Source organism: Schistocerca gregaria, chromosome 3, assembly GCF_023897955.1.
Source record: "Schistocerca gregaria isolate iqSchGreg1 chromosome 3, iqSchGreg1.2, whole genome shotgun sequence".
NCBI classification, from domain to species: Eukaryota; Metazoa; Arthropoda; class Insecta; order Orthoptera; family Acrididae; genus Schistocerca; species Schistocerca gregaria.
The window spans coordinates 319,128,951-319,147,852 of NC_064922.1; the positions used below are offsets into that span (position 1 = coordinate 319,128,951).

An 18,902-nucleotide genomic window follows, 5' to 3' on the forward strand; every position below is an offset into this window, starting at 1 on the left:
AATCAAACTAACACCTTTGGCGACACTGTCTCTGACAGACAGTTAGAATTCGCAGGCACAACGACCTGATTGGCTATCTTCAGTGCTAATTACGGCAAGTCTGCGAGAGTCGGACCAGCGGATGAGACTGACCAATGGCGCATTTCATAAATGCGCAGCCAGAGAACAGCTTCCGTTTCTTGTGAGGAAGTTCTTTTGTGAACAATGATGACGCAAAAGTATTGATGTAATTTTCGTATTAGTTCTAGTGAAAAATCACATCCTCTGGCAAGCCGAAAAGTTTTATCATGCAGTTACATAATTTTAGCATTAATGCTTAGTTTGCATAATACTGACACAGCTTTTTTTCTACAAGCTTGACACATATGTAGGCATGAACATAACCTAAAATCCCCACCGAGTTCGCTACCTGCACGAAAGTCGGGATGGTCCATCTTTCCCAGAAAATCGGGAGGGATGTATCACATGCATTAATGTGGAAGACAGATCACAATTCAGTTTCAGGGCATGTGGAGTAATCCCACTGGATATGGGCGCAGTCCCAGACTATGGTTGTTAGAAGATACGTCTGTCACAAGAAATGGAAGAGCAGAATTTCACACACAGGCCAACTAACAACTTCAAAGCTCGTCAGAAGACTTAGTGATACCCAGCACATCAAAGGAACAGAGTTACATGCAAAAACGACATTCCAGCACTGACAGAAATTCGGATTTCACTTCTACTAAACCTGAAACTTCCAGAATTATCACTTCAGAAGTGACTACTCCTAAGTCAACACAGACCGAACTTTTGGAGGAAATATAATCTGTTCCTCCTGTTGATTATACCATGAATTATAAGAGAGAGGTAGCAATTGTATCCAAAGTGCTAAAATCTACTGAAAATACTGAAACTGTAAAGGCAAAGAGGGGTAAGAAAAGAAAGGAAACAGAAAAAAGGCACAAAAACATCACCAAATGAAAATACTAGTGAAAAGAAAAGCAGACCGAGAAAGGTAAGAAAGAAAAGTACTGCATGTAGCTCACTGCGTTCATCAGATGCAGAATGATACAACATTGAACATATAGTAGAAGACTACGAAAGTAACTTTGATGAATGGGATGAAGACTAATGTATTGGATGTGGTACAATCTATTACGAAACTGATAAAACAGACGACTGGATTCAACGTGTTTCCCATTCACGATTATCACATGATTGTCGCTCAGCGTTTGGTAATAAGGGTGAGTGCTGTGGTGAGAGAGAGATAGGCTAATTAGAGAAGCCCATGTTGAATCAAGATTTATAGTAAACTGATGAAACTGTTCTTGACTGAAATATTTAATAGTATAATTCTGTAATCATTACAACATATTCCAAATAATAATATGCAATTTTAATTGACTTTTCTTCGTGTGTAGTCATTTTTTAAATTTTTTATTTTTACGTGGTCCATCTCTCCCAGCGCTGTAGTCCATCTCACCCATATACCTATGGGTGAGCAGGACCACTCATGTACAATTTCATTTTGAACATATTTCTTGTACTTTAAGTGGCAGTGCCTCACTGTCTTATTGTACTTAAGTTGAGATTATCCGCTGTGCGGACATGCTGCCAGCAGTAAAAGAAAAGGTTGAAAAACACGAACTTTATGCTGAAGGAAAAAAGAGGCCCATCTCTCCCGGACATAGCCTAAATCGGAAACGGACAATGTATCGAATTTTTTCTTAACAATTGTTTCTTTACACAACCTACCCTGCAATATCCTTACAAGCTTTTCAGGCTGTTTCTGACCATCCTGTAGATGGACGTTTAGCTTAATGTAGACTTCTGGCGACGGCAGAAGTTGGCGCTTTCAGTTTAACCAATCATTACCCAACGTGAAAGAAACGATAAGTGACAAAAAACTTGAGTACCGACTATGGATCGAACTCCTGATCTTTGACATTGAGCCATCCGTTCACAGTAACAAGTGTTATAGTATTCTTAGACTCACAAATTTTGCCATTTGTTGATACCCGTAAGGTAATGCAAATACATTTCTTGTAACTTAAATGACAATAGTGGCGGTATTTGGAAGAGAGCGGTATCTTTTTCATCAGGCTTGTGTATAAATATTCACAAAGAAGCAAGCTAAGTATTCTTATAACCATAGTCAATGTAAGCCATCAGTTTTTTGTAATTAGTACTTGCATATATTATTTCTAGAGTTCAAACTATTACGAATTACAGTGACCCTTTGTTATTCTTTAAGAAATCGTAACAGCATCTGGTATTGACAAGGATTTCTGTTATTCCTGTCCGAAAGATAACCTCATTGCCGTTTCGTAAGTCGTCTCAACAGTTCTCCGTCAGATTTGCAAGAGAATTTCCAGGACAAAATACGATGTGATTTTCTTTAGAGCCTCATTTCTGGCGAAAACGGTGAGAGCTCTCGCGGCTATCAGTCCTCAAGGCACAGGCAGGATCTTTTAAGACTCTGTAGCATACTGAAGGTTTATCTGTGAAATTCTGAAAAATCCGCTGTAAAAGTCCGTATTTCTGCAACGTCCTGGAGGATTATAAAGATAACATTCGCGTCGATATGGGGTTTCTGCAGATACAAGTCACCTCTATTACTGCTCTTTAACGTTCGTGCTGATGCAGATGAGAACTCGCTCGTGTTTCTGAGATTCGTGGCACCGGTTATGCAAAATAGAAATTTCGCTCCTATATAACAACCCTGTTTATGCTGGTGGAACTTCTGTTGCTCACTAACATGTCTGCCGATAAAAGAAGGAAGTCTGCAGCTCTGTTTCGTATAACTAACGATGCCAGCCTGTGGAACTGTATCGCTGCCTATCGCCAGCTATGGCCTATTGTTCCCAGTCCGTGTGATAAGCTCCTCAACAAAGGCTGAAGGTAAAAACTTTACGAGGTCGTCAAACTAGCGCATTCTATACACCTTGAAGAAATAGGCGTCTTTTCTTCTTGTGAACTTCCACTGAGATGTTGGATGATTACCTGCTTACGTATTCCACTGGCTGTGCGTGCAATAACTTACAACTTCGTAACATTTGCATCATGATAGATGTTAAAAACAGCAGATTAGTTTTGCAGCGATAGCGCAGTTACCGTTTATGTAGCCATACACTCCAATCAGCTCACGAGATAAAAAAAAATTCACCATGTGGCAAGTTGAGGCTATATTTGGATTTCGAGATACTTTTGTTGCGCTCCTGCTCTTTGACTCTGCATTTATAACACATTGCAAAGTAAGTGGGCAGCTACCATCATAAACTGACACAAGAAGCATTGGGGAGGCGTTCTTTCGCAAGAAGCACCAGGCAGACTGTGCTGACGCAGCAATAATCACCAGCGGTGCCTCACAGTGGACCAACTTATCACATACTGTACAGAACCTCGTTGGTGCTGCCAGGGCTGCAACACCATTGTGACAGAGAAAATACGGAGGCCAGACTGTAGCAATGATGACCTGGATTACCAAACGTCCAGGCTTGGCACCAGGGCACTGTCTACATCGTGAAGAGTGATGGTCTGCCAAAACAATAGTGGATCAAGCCAGCATATATACAACCTGTTTCAGCTATGCAGTCTCTGTTACTGAAGTCGTCCACCCAAAGACTAATTGCTGTCACTAGACGCCACTTGCACATACTGTGGAACTATGGGCTACACCTGAGCCGTGCTGTCACCAGGTGCTGAATAGGTGGCTTCTAGCTGGGTGTCATCTGCTCGGGCCAACCTCTGCCGACTTCAGGTTGACTTCTCAGGGGTTAATGGTTCACACATGGGTCTGACCACTCATTGAACCGCCGCCTGCTCTGTATGGGGACAGGCTACTACTGCAGGCCGTATCCTGCTCTGGAATCTTTGGTTCATCACTGACTGCTCAGGTGTTTCCTGCAGTGAGCCGCACGTCTACTCCATGCAACGTGACTGACTTCTATGGAGACTGTCTTATTTGTAGCTGTGTGCCAGTCGCCATCCTAGAGCCTGACGCTAGACTTCTCCGCTCGCCAGAGTGCTGACATTGTGTGTCCGCTCCACTGTCACCAGCTGCTTTGTGGGGCAAAGTTGTGAGCCAGCTGTGCCTTCTAAGGCCATGTGCTGAGTTCAGAACCCTCTCCTCACTCCAGGGCTGTCGTCCATCCCTGTCTGCTGACCTCAGCAAGACAACAATACAAGAGCAGCACCCTACACATGGCCTTCATTGTACTGCTTCTATGATTTATCAGCAGACGTCCACCTGGCTCCAAGAACCTGCTGCCTTGCTAATCAACTCGCCTTGCCATCAAAAGACTATCATGCAGTAACTCTTTGCAGCCACTATCCTGATCCCCAATAGAACTGGCGTAAGAAGTGTCCTCAACAGTTAAGCTACAACAGGAGACAAAAGTGACTTCTGATACTAGTCAGAAGCGGCCATGAGGATTTGGGACGAAGGCAACAGCCGAATCCTACAGCATGAAAAACACAGTAGGGGTGTACAGTAAATACCCAAAGCAGATAGGGTTCAGCTTGTAATTAATATTGAAGTGGGCCACGTAGGTGAGAATTCCATAGCGGGTACATAGTTTTAGGGACGGCTTTCTTGGGGAAAAATAATGGAAACCTTAGTTGCAAACAAAATGTGCCAAGGTGCGTATCAAAACAGCGAAAGAACAAACCAGCAGATAACTGGAAAGAAAAAGTTTTCTAATATCAGTTTGTTAATTTCTTCTCTATATTTTTATTTGATTATGCAATGTAGTAATATTTATGAGTGCAAAAGGAGAGAAGTTCGGTGTGTTAATAGCAACAGTGCAAAAAATAGTAACAGTGCAAAAAAATGAAATGAGCGTATGGCATCATTGGCCAGGAGGCCCTATCCGGAGAAGTTCGGCCACCAAGTGCAAGTCTTAGTTCAGTTGACACCACACTGGGCAACTTGCGCGCCGATGATGATGATGAAATGGTGATGACGACAACACAACACCCAGTCCCCAAGCGGAGAAAATCTCCGACCCAGTGAGGAGTCGAACCTGTGCCCACTTGCATGGGAGGCGAGTACGTTACCACCCAGCTAAGCAGGCGGGCTGTATTAGTGCAGAGCAAATCCTTCAGCACGTGGAACAGTATCATAGTACTCACCACCATAGAGCTGTTGCAATAAGTATTTGAACCTCAGCTATATTCATGGTTCTGAGTTTATGTCCGCGAAGCCTATATCTAATTAAGGTGGAGAATTGGCTGCGCTCCTGAACTCTCTGCACATCAAATATCGACCGAATGGTTCACTGCAGTAAATAGTCAGTAATTAAGTACACATCCAATAAAAGTTGTTGTTCAAGCTGAATCAGTATAAGTGAAACCTGAATGGAATGTACATATAAGCAAAATTGTAATACGTATTATTAAGTTATTTTTAGAGATTTTATGAAGCTGTGGTCCAGTGGACTGGATCGTGCAACGAGAGGAGCTGTGTTGCGCCAAGCAAGTGGACAGCTGCCGCCAAGAGGCTGACGCAAGAAGGCTTAGGGAGGAAAAGCAGGTGGAATCCTGCAAGGCATTCTTCTGCCAGAAGCATCAAGTGGGCTCTGCTGACACAGCAAGAATCACCAGCTGGAGCCCACAGCAGAACAAGTTACCACGTGTTCAGCGTTGACACCACTGTCAGGGCTGTAACTCCACTGACACAGCACAGGTACTGCAGGCAGACTACGGCAGTGCTGACTTGGATTACCACATGACCAGGCCTGACACTGGGGCACTGACTTGTTCTAAGTGATGCACAATGATGGCCTGGCACAAGAGTGCTGGGTCGAGCCATCATAAACACCTCCTTCGAGAGGTACTTCACAACAGTCGTCGACCTGAAATGGGTAATCTTCTGCTGTTGTTAGGCGCCACCTCCACTGGCTGCGGAACTACGGGCTGCACCTAGGCCTGCTGCCCCTGGGGGTTGAATTACTGCCTTCCAGCCAGGGGCCATCTGCTGGCCGACCCAGGCCGACTTATGAGTGCCTACTCGAGGGTACATAATTCACACCTCAGTCTGACCACCGACTAAACAGTCACCAACTCTGTGCAGGCATGTTCTAGTATTGCAGGCATGTCTCCGCAGGTAGCTGTCCCTGTATCTTACATTGAGGTCTCTGGTAGACTGTTGCATGCTCAGATGCTCCCTGTACTTAGCCACACGTCTGTCCCAGCCAACGTGACTTTCTGTGAAATCTGTCATAGCTGTTTACCTGTCGCCTGTCCGGGTCCAGAGGCTACATTTCTCTGAGTGTCCATAGCACTGACACCGTGACTCTACTCTGCTACCACCTGCTTGGTTGGGTGGTGCTGCAAGCTATCCTTGTCTTCGAAGGGCATATGCTGAATTCAGCAACCTCCCCTCACTCCATGGCCTGCGTCTACTCCAGGACAATGACTACAACAAGACAACAATGCAACCCCTATACTGCACAGACTGAATAAATTGCCTACATTGTACTGCCTCTGTGATTTATCATTTGGCATCCATCTGGCTCTACGAACGTGCTGCCCTCCAAATAAACTCACTGCACCATCAGGATGCCTAGTTGTACCCACCATCCTAGGACCCGCAACATCAATATGTTGGAAACAATCCTTATGAAGATCAATTTACTGTGAAACATTAAATTGTCCTCTTTTCGTGCTATATGTGGCAGACGACTTTTGTTGTATCATTGCACTGTACCCCATTCTTCTTAACTCCCTACACACAGTTATTGTACTAGCTGGAGAGCTAATAGCGCTTTGTGCCTCATGAGTAATTCCTTCTACTGATTTCATGCAGTTTTTACAACAGCCCTCTGCAATGCTCGACGGTCCCTATCTGTCAGTACACGATGTCTGCCTGGTCTTGATTTAGCTGTGGTTGTTCCTACATATTTCCGTTTCATGAAAGCACAATACTAACGGTCGACTTCGGCGGCTTCAAAGGACTGAAATTACCTAGACTGATTTACTACTCAGATGATATCCAATGAACAGTCCACGTTCCAAGTTACAGAGCTGTCCTGACCGACCCATTCTTCAAATGGTTCAAATGGCTCTGAGCACTGTGGGACTTAACGTCTGAGGTCATCAGTCCCCTAGAACTTAGAACTACTTAAACCTAACTAATCTAAGGACATCACACACATCCATACCCGGGGCAGGATTTGAAACTGCGACCGTAGCAGCAGCGCTGTTCCGGACTGAAGCGCCTAGAACCGCTCGCCACCGCGGCCGGCCGACCCATTCTGCTGTTACTGACCACACAATATTCCCCGCCTCCTTTTGTGCTGGTAGGTGACTTCTAGTGGTCAATATCGCATTGCCTGGGGATGCCTGGATACTTTCCATCAGATAGTGTATTCTTGGCTTGAAGAATTCAGTTCCAGTTGTAGCAGTTGTAGCGTTGTGAGTGAGTTGTAGCAATAATGCTATTCATTTGAATTAAAGCAGGTTTACCACAGACTGTAAACAGTTAATTACAACAAATAACGTACAGGCACAAACTTTAAGGTAGGAACGACGATCTTTTACTTTGTTCGTTTTGAAATTGACCCAAAAGCAAAAAAACGACACAAGAGAACTTGTCGTCGGCTCGTTCCGCCGACTGATTGCTGAAGTTGGCAGCTAGTCGAGGAGAGCGCCTCGCTGCCTGAGGACCTCGCCAAGGCCTTTGAAGCCGCGGAGGCCGACCTTGGCGCCCGCGACCTGGCAGGCGAACCGCAGGCTCTGCTCCAGTGGCCGACCCTTGGCCAGGGCCAGCATAATACCCGCGCAGAACGAGTCCCCCGCCCCCAGCGTGTCCACCACCTTCTCTGGAGGGAAGGCGGGCGAGAAAAACACGCCGCCGGGACTTCGGGCAGCAGCTCCTTCCTCCCCCCACGGTACCACCAGGCTCGCCCTGCAACATACGCCAACGACCACATGAACACTTCCATTTAGAGTGGCCGGGAAATTTCTCCCACAATGGGATAGTAATGGCAGTAATATACGAGAATCAACACAAAAGAAATGCACAACATTTTTTTTTAAATCCAACTTTTATTCTGTATCTATGCTATTCCAACTTTCGTTCTATAATTGTGATATTCGCAGGGGACTTACAAATATTTCTCCTGGTTGTATTCAAATTTAATTCACCCTGTTTCCGCAAATTGCGCTGTTCTAGCGTTCAGTCGCTAAAGCAGCATTCGTCTGAAGCAGCATGCTGTTGGAGAGTTACTGTGGTGTGGAAACGAGACGGGTACAAATATAAAAATAATAATAATTACTATAACAATAATCATAATAATAATAACAATAACGTGTTTCTCGTCATATATTCAATACATCAACACAGTTTTAATCAAATACTGCTATCATTTTATAAAAAGATGACAAAGATTGTATCGTTGAACATTCAGAATCAATAATCGTCATTGTCTGTATGCAAACTGAGGAGTTAGCAGGCGAGTCCCCACTCTGTCTGCCCAGTTACATCACAAGAAGGTGTGTGGCCATTTTTTTCTGGTGCGTATTTAACAATGCAATCGTAATTTGCAAATATCATTTCTAAGATATGCAGTTTTTTCTGAGCACACAAAAGAAATTATAGTTTAAGTTTAAATGCTTTATTTTATAAGCTAGATAGGAGTTAAGGAAGTGGAAATAAATTATTGTTTCTTGTTTGCTTTTGTTTGCTACTGTTGTACGCTATTGAAAAAGCAAAGTCTGATTCTTGTGATTATAGCTGCACGCGTACTACCCTATATTTTTGTCGATTGTTAGGAAACATTTTTTCCAACATTCAGAGTAGTGATGTTGGTAGTAATATAAAAAGCAGCTTTAGGTAAGTTGAATATTGCTGGAAGTGTCACGTTAACTGCTTAGCGCGTTTGTACGGAGAGTAGACGAGAGACGAGACAACAGGAAAATCAATACAAACAGGTTGAGCAAATAAAGACTGTCTGGAGGAGGATGAAAAATGGCCATTTTTGAGTGATAGAGCACAGCACACATTCATGGGCTAAGGTAAACTGTTACTTAAAGAATAACAACTTTTTCTGTGTTCATGCACTAATCTCAGAAAAAATATGTTTGTGATTTGTGGTGAAAACTAGACATAAACATTTTCTGTGCGCTCGACAGACTTCCCGGTTTAGAAACATCAATTTTTGTTTTCTCTTTCTAACTTTGACAGGTGGTTAATTCACTAGAAGCATCATCTAAATGTGTACTTTGCAAGACGATATCGTAAATGTGATAGGGAAATTGTGGGACTCAAAAAATTTACTGTAATATATGAGCAAGATGTATGAGACAGGTGAAATACCCTCAGACTTCAAGAAGAATATAATAATTCCAATCCCAAAGAAAGCAGGTGCTGACAGATGTGAAAATTACCGAACTATCAGTTTAATAAGTCACAGCTGCAAAATACTAACGTGAATTCTTTACAGACGAATCGAAAAACTGGTGGAAGCGGACCTCGGGGAGGATCAGTTTGGATTCCGTAGAAATGTTGGAACACGTGAGGCAATACTGACCTTACGACTTATCTTAGAAGAAAGATTAAGAAAAGGTAAACCTACGTTTCTAGCATTTGTAGACTTAGAGAAAGCTTTTGACAATGTTGACTGGAATACTCTCTTTCAAATTCTGAAGGTGGCAGGGGTAAAATACAGGGAGCGAAAGGCTATTTACAATTTGTACAGAAACCAGATGGCAGTTATTAGAGTCGAGAAGCCTGAAAGGGAAGCAGTGGATGAGTGGATGGGAAAGGAGTGAGACAGGGTTGTAGCCTCTTCCCGATGTTATTCAATCTGTATATTGAGCAAGCAGTAAAGGAAACAAAAGAAAAATTTGGAGTAGGTATTAAAATTCATGGAGAAGAAGTAAAAATTTTGAGGTTCGCCGATGACATTGTAATTCTGTCAGAGACGGCAAAGGACTTGGAAGAGCAATTGAACTGAATGGACAGTGTCTTGAAAAGAGGATATAAGATGAACATCAACAAAAGCAAAACGAGGATAATGGAATGTAGCCGAATTAAGTCGGGTGATGCTCAGGGAATTAGATTAAGAAATGAGACACTTAAAGCAGTAAAGGAGTTTTGCTATTTAGGAAGTAAAATGACTGATGATGGTCGAAGTAGAGAGGATATAAAATGTAGACTGGCAATGGCAAGGAAAGTGTTTCTGAAGAAGAGAAATTTGTTAACATCGAATATAGATTTATGTATCAGGAAGTCATTTCTGAAAGTATTTGTTTGGAGTGTAGCCACGTATGGAAGTGAAATATGGACGATAACTAGTTTGGACAAGAAGAGAATAGAAGCTTTCGAAATGTGGTGCTACAGAAGAATGCTGAAGATTAGATGGGTAGATCACGTAACTAATGAGGAGGTATTGAATAGGATTGGGGAGAAGAGAAGTTTGTGGCACAACTTGACCAGAAGAAGGGATCGGTTGGTAGGACATGTTCTGAGGCATCAAGGGATCACCAATTTAGTATTGGAGGGCAGCGTGGAGGGTAAAAATCGTAGAGGGAGACCAAGAGATGAATACACTAAGCAGATTCAGAAGGATGTAGGTTGCAGTAGGTACTAGGAGATGAAGAAGCTTGCACAGGATAGAGTAGCATGGAGAGCTGCATCAAATCAGTCTCAGGACTGAAGACAACAACAACAACATTATTGTATGTGCAAGCAATATTTCAGTATCGACAAAATGGCTAGTAGCGAAATTAGAGACTTTTTCTTCGTTTGCTAGAGAGAAATAGAACGTCATTACACGAAGTTAAAAAGGAACTGACAGTAGGCAGCGAAAAGAGAATCAGAAAGGTGAGGAAAAAACATAAAAAATGGTGGATGACATAAAAAGACAACTAGTTTAAAAAAGTTCAAGAAGATCTTAACCGTTCATTCTTCGGAACAGATAGATAAAAGTACCAATCAAGTCATGCTTTTGAATGAGATGGTGTCGGAATAAATAGTGAAAGAAGCAAAGATGAAAGAAGAGACAGGAAAATTGCTACATGAGACTAGGGAACTTGAAACTGTAACTCAACGTCTGGAAGCGGGGTTGAAATTCTTAGACAAGTGAATAACGAACTTTCAGTCTAGAACTGGGCAGCAAATAAGTTGAGAGGTCTGTAGATAGCTTGTGTGGTAAGTATGAAGTGGATAGAGTAGCTGACATGAGAAAATTGTCCAGGGTACTGATGAGACACCAACTCTTTATAGTGGTCGGAAAGATAAGAATTTCTTACGTATGAGGGTTAGACAGCTAGGATTCACTTCTAAAAATAGCGTGGGACTTTTAGAGAAAGGCAGGGTAGGATAAATTTTAAAATTCTACTCCTTCTGAAGCACAATTGAGTAGTAGAGGGTCTCAGTTTTGAGCAGAATTTAGATCTGAGATGAACAGAGATGTAAATCAGAAATTTCTGACCTTTGATCCAGAGGGAAAAATTCTAACAGTTATCTTTCTGAAGGCATTTCAGCGAACATTCTCTACAGTTTGGGACTAAAGAAGAAAAGTAATTTTTGTGTGTTAAGTGATTCTGAAGAAAGTGATTTGTTGTGAGTTCTGTTGAATATAGACAGATTTTATTCTTGTGAGAGACATGAATTCTAGTCGAAATTTTGGTCAAAAGACCCACAGAAAATACTAAGGTTGAAGTTGCCGTGGTCATGTGTATACAGAGACAAGTGTAGTAGTTATTGGAATTTCCTGGAGTGGTTTATCAGCCAGGTGAAATTTTTAGATGAAGGTATTTATGAATCTCATCTGTTTGAAGCGCTAATCAGTATGTCGCCAGCAGTCGCTATGAAAAATTGCTGGTTAAGAGTTTAGGACATTGTCCAGCAATTATTAGAATTTCTTGACCAATTTCATTATTTAACTTCATTTAGAGACAGTTGTAGTAATAATAAAGAACAGAATAGACAAGAAGAGAGAATAGAAAGGAGGGATACATCTGTCAAGGAGGCTATGGATAGATGGTACACATCCAGAAGAGTACTAACAGGAAGAGACAATGAAACAGTAGTTACTACCCTTATAGAAATGAGGAAACAAAGAGGAGTACAGTATGTCTTGGTAGTATTAAGAGTCTCATCTAAAGTTAAAAAACTATAAACCAAAATGAGAGCTATTGGTTCAAAATTTATGATTCAGATATGGGGTTGGCAAAAAGAAAGTGGGCCTCAAAAACATTGACAATAAGTTTGAAAGGTGATGTGGAAGAAATCCTAACAGAAGAATGCAAAAATCTAAGAAAGATACTCCATCCCAAAACAACAGAAGGTGAATAAGATTGCAATCCCGAAAAAGTATCGAATCTTGCGACAGACATCAGAAAAAGAAGATTGAAAATTCAGATGTGTATCTACAGACTTTCAACAGCAAGATTCTCTCACAAAATTGCTATTACACACAATAACAGAAAAGTATACTCTGGATCCAACAAGTCAAAAATTATTTAGAAATGTCTCATGTAAGACCATCTGATATGTTCAATAGAAACTCATACAATCAAATATTAGGATATGGGAATTACTGCTAGCGGAGGAGGTCACCACCGGTCCAGGGACAAAATGAACTGAAGAAGGAAAAAGAAGCCAGAGAGATAAAATGAGAGCTTCTTAGAAACTCTGAATATTGAAACATAATAACTGTGTGTCACATGATACTGTCGAGATGCTCCTAACAATAATAATAATAATTTGCAATAAGACAGACATGCGATTGAACCTTGAAAAAGAATGTCACAGAAGATGCTGGAAAAGGCTCCCATTGACATCAATTTTGCAACTTGCGTAGCAGCTGTGCCAAAGGCATAATGGCAATAGTATTTTCAGTGTGTGAAAATTATTTTAGTGCGTATGAACCTTCAATTTTCCCCACAAATAAAAATCAAAGGGAGAGAGACCAGATGATGTTGATGGCCAGGATATTTCACGGCCTCTGCTGAGTGTCCTCCCCTAAAATCTCCTGCACTCATGATAATATTATGAAGGCGTTGTGTGCTGTTGCTCCCTCATGCTGCAAATATCCACACAGTTGTTTTCCTCTATGTGTTGATCCACATATGCATTAAACAATTTCTGGGTATACAATGGCCAATTCTTATTTTCTTGGCTAGTTTTATTTTTTTAACCCTTTGTTATTTTAGGAATTCTTACAGAGCCATGGAGTGAAACACGGGTCGATTTCAAAATTCATCCTACAAGGATATATATTCTCATAATGGTATCAGAAGACATGTGAAGAAGGATTCTAAATGATCTATTTCAATACATTAACAGCAGCTAGAGCAGTCATTGGAGGAGAAACAAAAAGAGAACCAGTTTGGAAAGAAATTAACTGGATTGTTGTTGTTGTTGTGGTCTTCAGTCGTGAGACTGGTTTGATGCAGCTCTCCATGCTGCTCTATCCTGTGCAAGCTTCTTCATCTCCCAGTACCTATTGCAACCTACATCCTTATGAATCTGCTTGGTGTATTCATCTCTTGGTCTTCCTCTAGGTTTTTACCCCCCACGCTGCCCTCCAATGCTAAATTGGTGATCCCTTGATGCCTCAGAACATGTCCTACCAACCGATCTCTTCTTCTAGTGAAGTTGTGCCCCAGACTTCTCTTCTCCCCAATCCTATTCAACACCTCCTCATCAGTTATGTGATCTATCCATCTAATCTTCAGCATTCTTCTGTAGCACCACATTTCGAAAGCTTCTATTCTCTTCTTGTCTGAACTATTTATTGTCCATGTTTCACTTTCATACATGGCTACACTCCATACAAATACTTTCAGAAACGACTCCCTAACACTTAAATCAATACTCGATGTTAACAAATTTCTCTCCTTCAGAAACGCTTTCCTTACCATTACCAGTCTACATTTTATATCCTCTCTACTTCGACCATCATCAGTTATTTTGCTCCCCAAATAGCAAAACTCCTTTACTACTTTAAGTGTCTCATTTCCTAATCTAATACCCTCAACATCTCGTTTTGCTTTTGTTGATGTTCATCTTATATCCTCCTTTCAAGACACTGTCCATTCCATTCAACTGCTCTTCCAAGTCCTTTGCTGTCTCTGACAGAATTACAATGTCATCGGCGAACTTCAAAGTTTTTATTTCTTCCCCAAGGATTTTAATACCTACTCCGAATTTTTCTTTTGTTTCCTTCACTGCTTGCTCAATATAGAGATTGAATAACGTTGGGGAGAGGCTACAACCCTGTCTCACTCCCTTCCCAACCACTGCTTCCCTTTCACGCCCCTCAACTCTTATAACTGCCATTTGGTTTCTATACAAATTGTAAATAGCCTTTCGCTCCCTATGTTTTACCCCTGTCACCTTCAGGATTTGAAACAGAATATTTCAGACAACATTGTCAAAAGCTTTCTCTAAGTCTACATATGCTAGAAACGTAGGTTTGCCTATCCTTAATCTAGCTTCTAAGATAAGCCATAGGGTCAGTATTGCCTCATGTGTTCCAATAATTCTACGAAATCCAAACTGATCTTCCCCAAGGTCGGCTTCTACTAGTTTTTCCATTCGTCTGTAAAGATTTCGCATTAGTATTTTGCAGCTGTGAGTTATTAAACTTATAGTTCGGTAATGTTCACATATGTCAACACCTGCTTTCTTTGGGGTTGGGATTATTATATTCTTCTTGAAGTCTGAGAGTATTTCGCCTGTCTCATACAACTTGCTCACCAGATGGTAGAGTTTTGTCAGGACTGGCTCTCCCAAGGCCGTCAGTAGTTCTAAGGGAATGTTGCCTACTCCTGGGCCTTGTTTCGACACAGGTCTTTCAGTGCTCTGTCGAACTCTTCACGCAGTATCATATCTCCCATTTCATCTTCATCTACATCCTCTTCCATTTCTATAATATTGTCCTCAAGTACATCGCCCTTGTATGGACCCTCTATATACTCTTTCCACCTTTCTGCTTTCCCTTCTTTGCTTAGAACTGGGTTTCTGTCTGAGCTCTTGATATTCATACAAGTAGTTCTCTTTTCTCCAAAGGTCTCTTTAATTTTCCTGTAGGCAGCATCTATCTTACCACTAGTGAGATACGCCTCTACATCCTGACATTTATCCTCTAGCCATCCCTGCTTAGCCATTTTGCACTTCCTGTTGATCTCTTTTTTGAGACGTTTGTATTCCTTTTTGCCTGCTTCATTTATTGCATTTTTATATTTTCTCCTTTCATAAATTAAATTCAATATTTCTTCTGTTACCCATGGATTTCTACTAGCCCTCGTCTTTTTACGTACTTGATCCTCTGCTGCCTTCACTACTTCATCCTTCAAACTACCCATTCTTCTTCTACTCTATTTCTTTCCCTTACGCGCTCCTTGAAACTCTGTACAACCTCTGGTTTAGTCAGTTTATCAAGGTCCCATCTCCTTAAATTCCCACCTTTTTGCAGTTTCAACTGGATTATTGAAGAGAATGTAGCCACGAAAGCGATTTCTAACAACAGTTTAAAATGCACAACAGAGTATTATCAATATAACTAAAATGAGGCATGAGACTTACCAAGCTGCAAAGTAGAAGAAAGTGTTTATGTGGGGTCACACAAACAAAGTCACAAAACCAGGAAACGAATAAAATGTTTTTTCTATTAGTATGAAGAGCCTTATGCACTCATATAGATGAAGCAGTCAAGTGCATTTGTGTTAAAAGATCAAATTTTCAGAAAAATTATGAACTGATGCAACATAGAAGATTTCTGAAGTGGTGTACCAGTACAAGAAACTGACATTGTGAAATAAGAACTTTATCCATTGCTGGATCAGGAGGAATTTTTGCAGCTAAGATACCTATGAGAGTAAAAGAATTAAACTGTAAAGGAGAACTACAGGCTGGTGTGATGAGAGAAATTGCTGATGAAAAGCAGTTTAGATTACTGAAAGCTTTGAAATGTTATGCAAAAAAGGGAGGCAAACTATTTTTGTTTATAGGTGACAGTAATATGCAAGTGAATGAGATGATTAGGGTGTATTTGATATTGTGCTGTGACTATTATTTTTGAGTGTTGTGTAGACTGTAAAAGGTAAGTGGCATTCAGGGAAAGAACAGAGGTATTTGTTTATTTATTATAGAATGGATTATTATGGTACAGAGAGAACGAGGGAGGAATTATTTATTAATTATCTGAGGAGTGCTGAGAAGGCGATTTATGTGGTAAAGTTGTAGAGGAATAATGAGAAGGCTGCTTAGTGTTTCATGTCCAGGCTGCGAAAATGGAAGGTTTGAAGGAAAACGTTTAGCTGTTTGATTCCGAGGACAGTGGTATTGACACTTTGCTAAGTATGGATGGGAGTTTTAATGTGAACATAACACATTACATCTTTTAGCTATACACGACTTTCAACACAAGTTGTAATCTGTTACATGAACGTCATTAACAGGAGAAATGTCCATTAAAAATTCTGAGAATTCATAAATTCTCTTTTACATGTGGACAAACATGAATGTGGTGATGCGATTGTAAATACGCCAATAAATGTAATTTATCAAGCTTATACTTTGTACAAAAATTTATGTTTATACTTACCCAGTAGAGTAACAAATATAAAAGATTTTGAATAAGAATGTTAAATGATGCATCTGTTGCTAAACCAGTATTTAAATTTGGAGTTTTGCACGAAAAGGATACAATGAATATGTAATAAAGATGAATCATATTTTTAAAATCTGAATATTATTGAGAGCTTCAGAAATGATATGATGGATAATTTGAACTCATTTAACACCATCTCTGCTGAAGAAAATATCTGAATCAAAGAGGTGAGTTAAGGAAACTCTTTTACATGTGGGGTGATTTTTCTGGTGAGGATTTGAGAGCTCACTCGCAATCTGTGCGTATTTTTCCGAAAGATATATGGATATCTTCTGATCAATGAGAAAAAAATGAAATTTTGGTTTAAATGTTTTATTTTATTAGACAGGAATTAAGTGAGTGAAGTTAAATTATTGTTTTTCTTTTGTTTTCATGGCACTAGAAAAACTGCTGTTGTACTGAAAAAGAGGCAATACAAGAAAACGACTTTAGTGCCAACTGGCCGTGAGAGACGGAAACTTGAAAGATAGACGAGAGAGTCATCAACAGTTTTAATTTTGCGATGTTATAAAAATGTATTTTTATCTATTACTCGTTGATTTAAGTGCATATAGGGATTGTGATGCGCGGTAAAACCTTTCCTCTTTTGTCAGAAGTACTGGAAATGAAGTCAAAGAATAATTCATATGTTCTGTAACAAAACAGTTATTCACAGTCTGTTATGAGAAATGGACTTTTTAATTAGGGGGAGTGGGATGAAACTCATAAAGCGACTTCTGGTAACATGACCTCGGTTTTCTGCCAGGCAACTTGGAGCCCTCCAAGTTTTATCAATCCTTCTTCATATCCTTTATTTATTGGGTGATTTAAAGTCATTCAGCTTTGTTTTTGTTTTGTAGTAAAGAGAAGCTTTTTTCATCGCATTGTGATCCTAATCATAGCTTTTACTGTTTGTTGCTATTTTTGAACTGTATGTTAAAAAAATTGCTCGTATTCTGCCTTACTTTTGCTCGCACCTATAGTATTGGATGGGGTAAATGACCTCATGTTGCTTTTGTTTCATATTAAGCAGAAGCTGGTTTCATCGCAAGGTGCTCTGTGACTCATGTATATTTGTTCCAGATTACGAATTCATGTGTCTACTGTTTGATTTAAATGCATTGTAAGTATATTGTTCACATTCAATTTTCTCCGCAATGGTTTTAGTACTTTGTCGGATCTAATGGAAAACTCTATGTTGGCAGCTATTGACAGAACTGGTTGTTGTTGTTGTTTTTGTTGTGGTCTTCAGTCCAGAGACTGGTTCGATGCAGCTCTCCATGCTACTTTGTCCGGTGCAAGGTTCTTCATCTCCAAGTAGCTAATGCAATCTACATCCTTCTGAATCTGTATTCATCTCTTGCTCACCCTCTACGATTTTTGCCCTCCACGCTGCCCTCCAATACATTATTGGTGACCGCTTGGTGCCTCAGAACATGTCCTACCAATCGATCTCTTCTTCTAGTCAAGTTATGCCACAAATTCCTCTTCTCCCCAATTCTGTTCAATACCTCCTCATTAGTTACATGATCTTCCCATCTAATCTTCAGCATTCTTATGTAGCACCACATTCCGAAAGCTTCTATTGTCATATTGTCTAAACTATTCATCGCCCGAGTTTCACTTCCATACATGGCTACATTCCATACAAATACTTTCAGAAACGACTTCCTGACACTTAAATCAATACTCAATGTTAACAAATTTCTCTTCTTCAGAAATGCGTTCCTTGCCATTGCCCATCAACATTTTATATCCTCTCTACTTCGACCATCATCAGTTATTTTGCTCCCCAAATAGCAAAACTCATTTACTACTTTAAGTGTCTCATATCCTAATCTAATTCTCTCAGCACCACCTGACTTAAGTTGACTACATTCCATTATCCTCGTTTTGCTTTTGTTGATGTTCATCACATATCCTTCTTTCAAGACACTGTCCATTCCGTTCAACTGGTCTTACAGGCCCTTTGCTATCTCTGACAAAATTACAATGTCATCAGCAAACCTCAAAGTTTTTATTTCTTCTCCACGTATCTTAATTCATTCTCCAATTTTTTCTTTTGTTTCCTTTACTGCTTGCTAAATATACAGATTGAGTAACATCGGCTATGGGCTGCAAACCTGTCTCACTCCATTCCCAACAGGTGCTTCCCTTTCACCCCCTCAACTCTTATAACTGCTAGCTGGTTTCTGTACAAATTGTAACTAGCCTTATGGTCCCTGTATTTTAGCCCTGCCACCTTCATAATTTCAAAGAGTGTATTCCAGTCTACATCGTCAAAAGCTTTCTCTAAGTCTACAAATGCTAGAA

The 18,902-nt window shown here is 40.5% G+C and overlaps 1 protein-coding gene across 1 annotated transcript in view; it reads right to left on the reverse strand.

Annotated features, from left to right (window-relative positions):
• Positions 1–7,428: 7,428 nt before the first annotated feature.
• Positions 7,429–18,902, reverse strand: part of LOC126355346 (ketohexokinase-like) — a 49,926-nt gene continuing 38,452 nt past the window's right edge. The window contains exon 6 of the mRNA XM_050005640.1: positions 7,429–7,891. Coding sequence (XP_049861597.1) covers positions 7,618–7,891 — 274 coding nt within the window. The 3' untranslated portion in view covers positions 7,429–7,617. The remainder of the gene's footprint in view (positions 7,892–18,902) is intronic.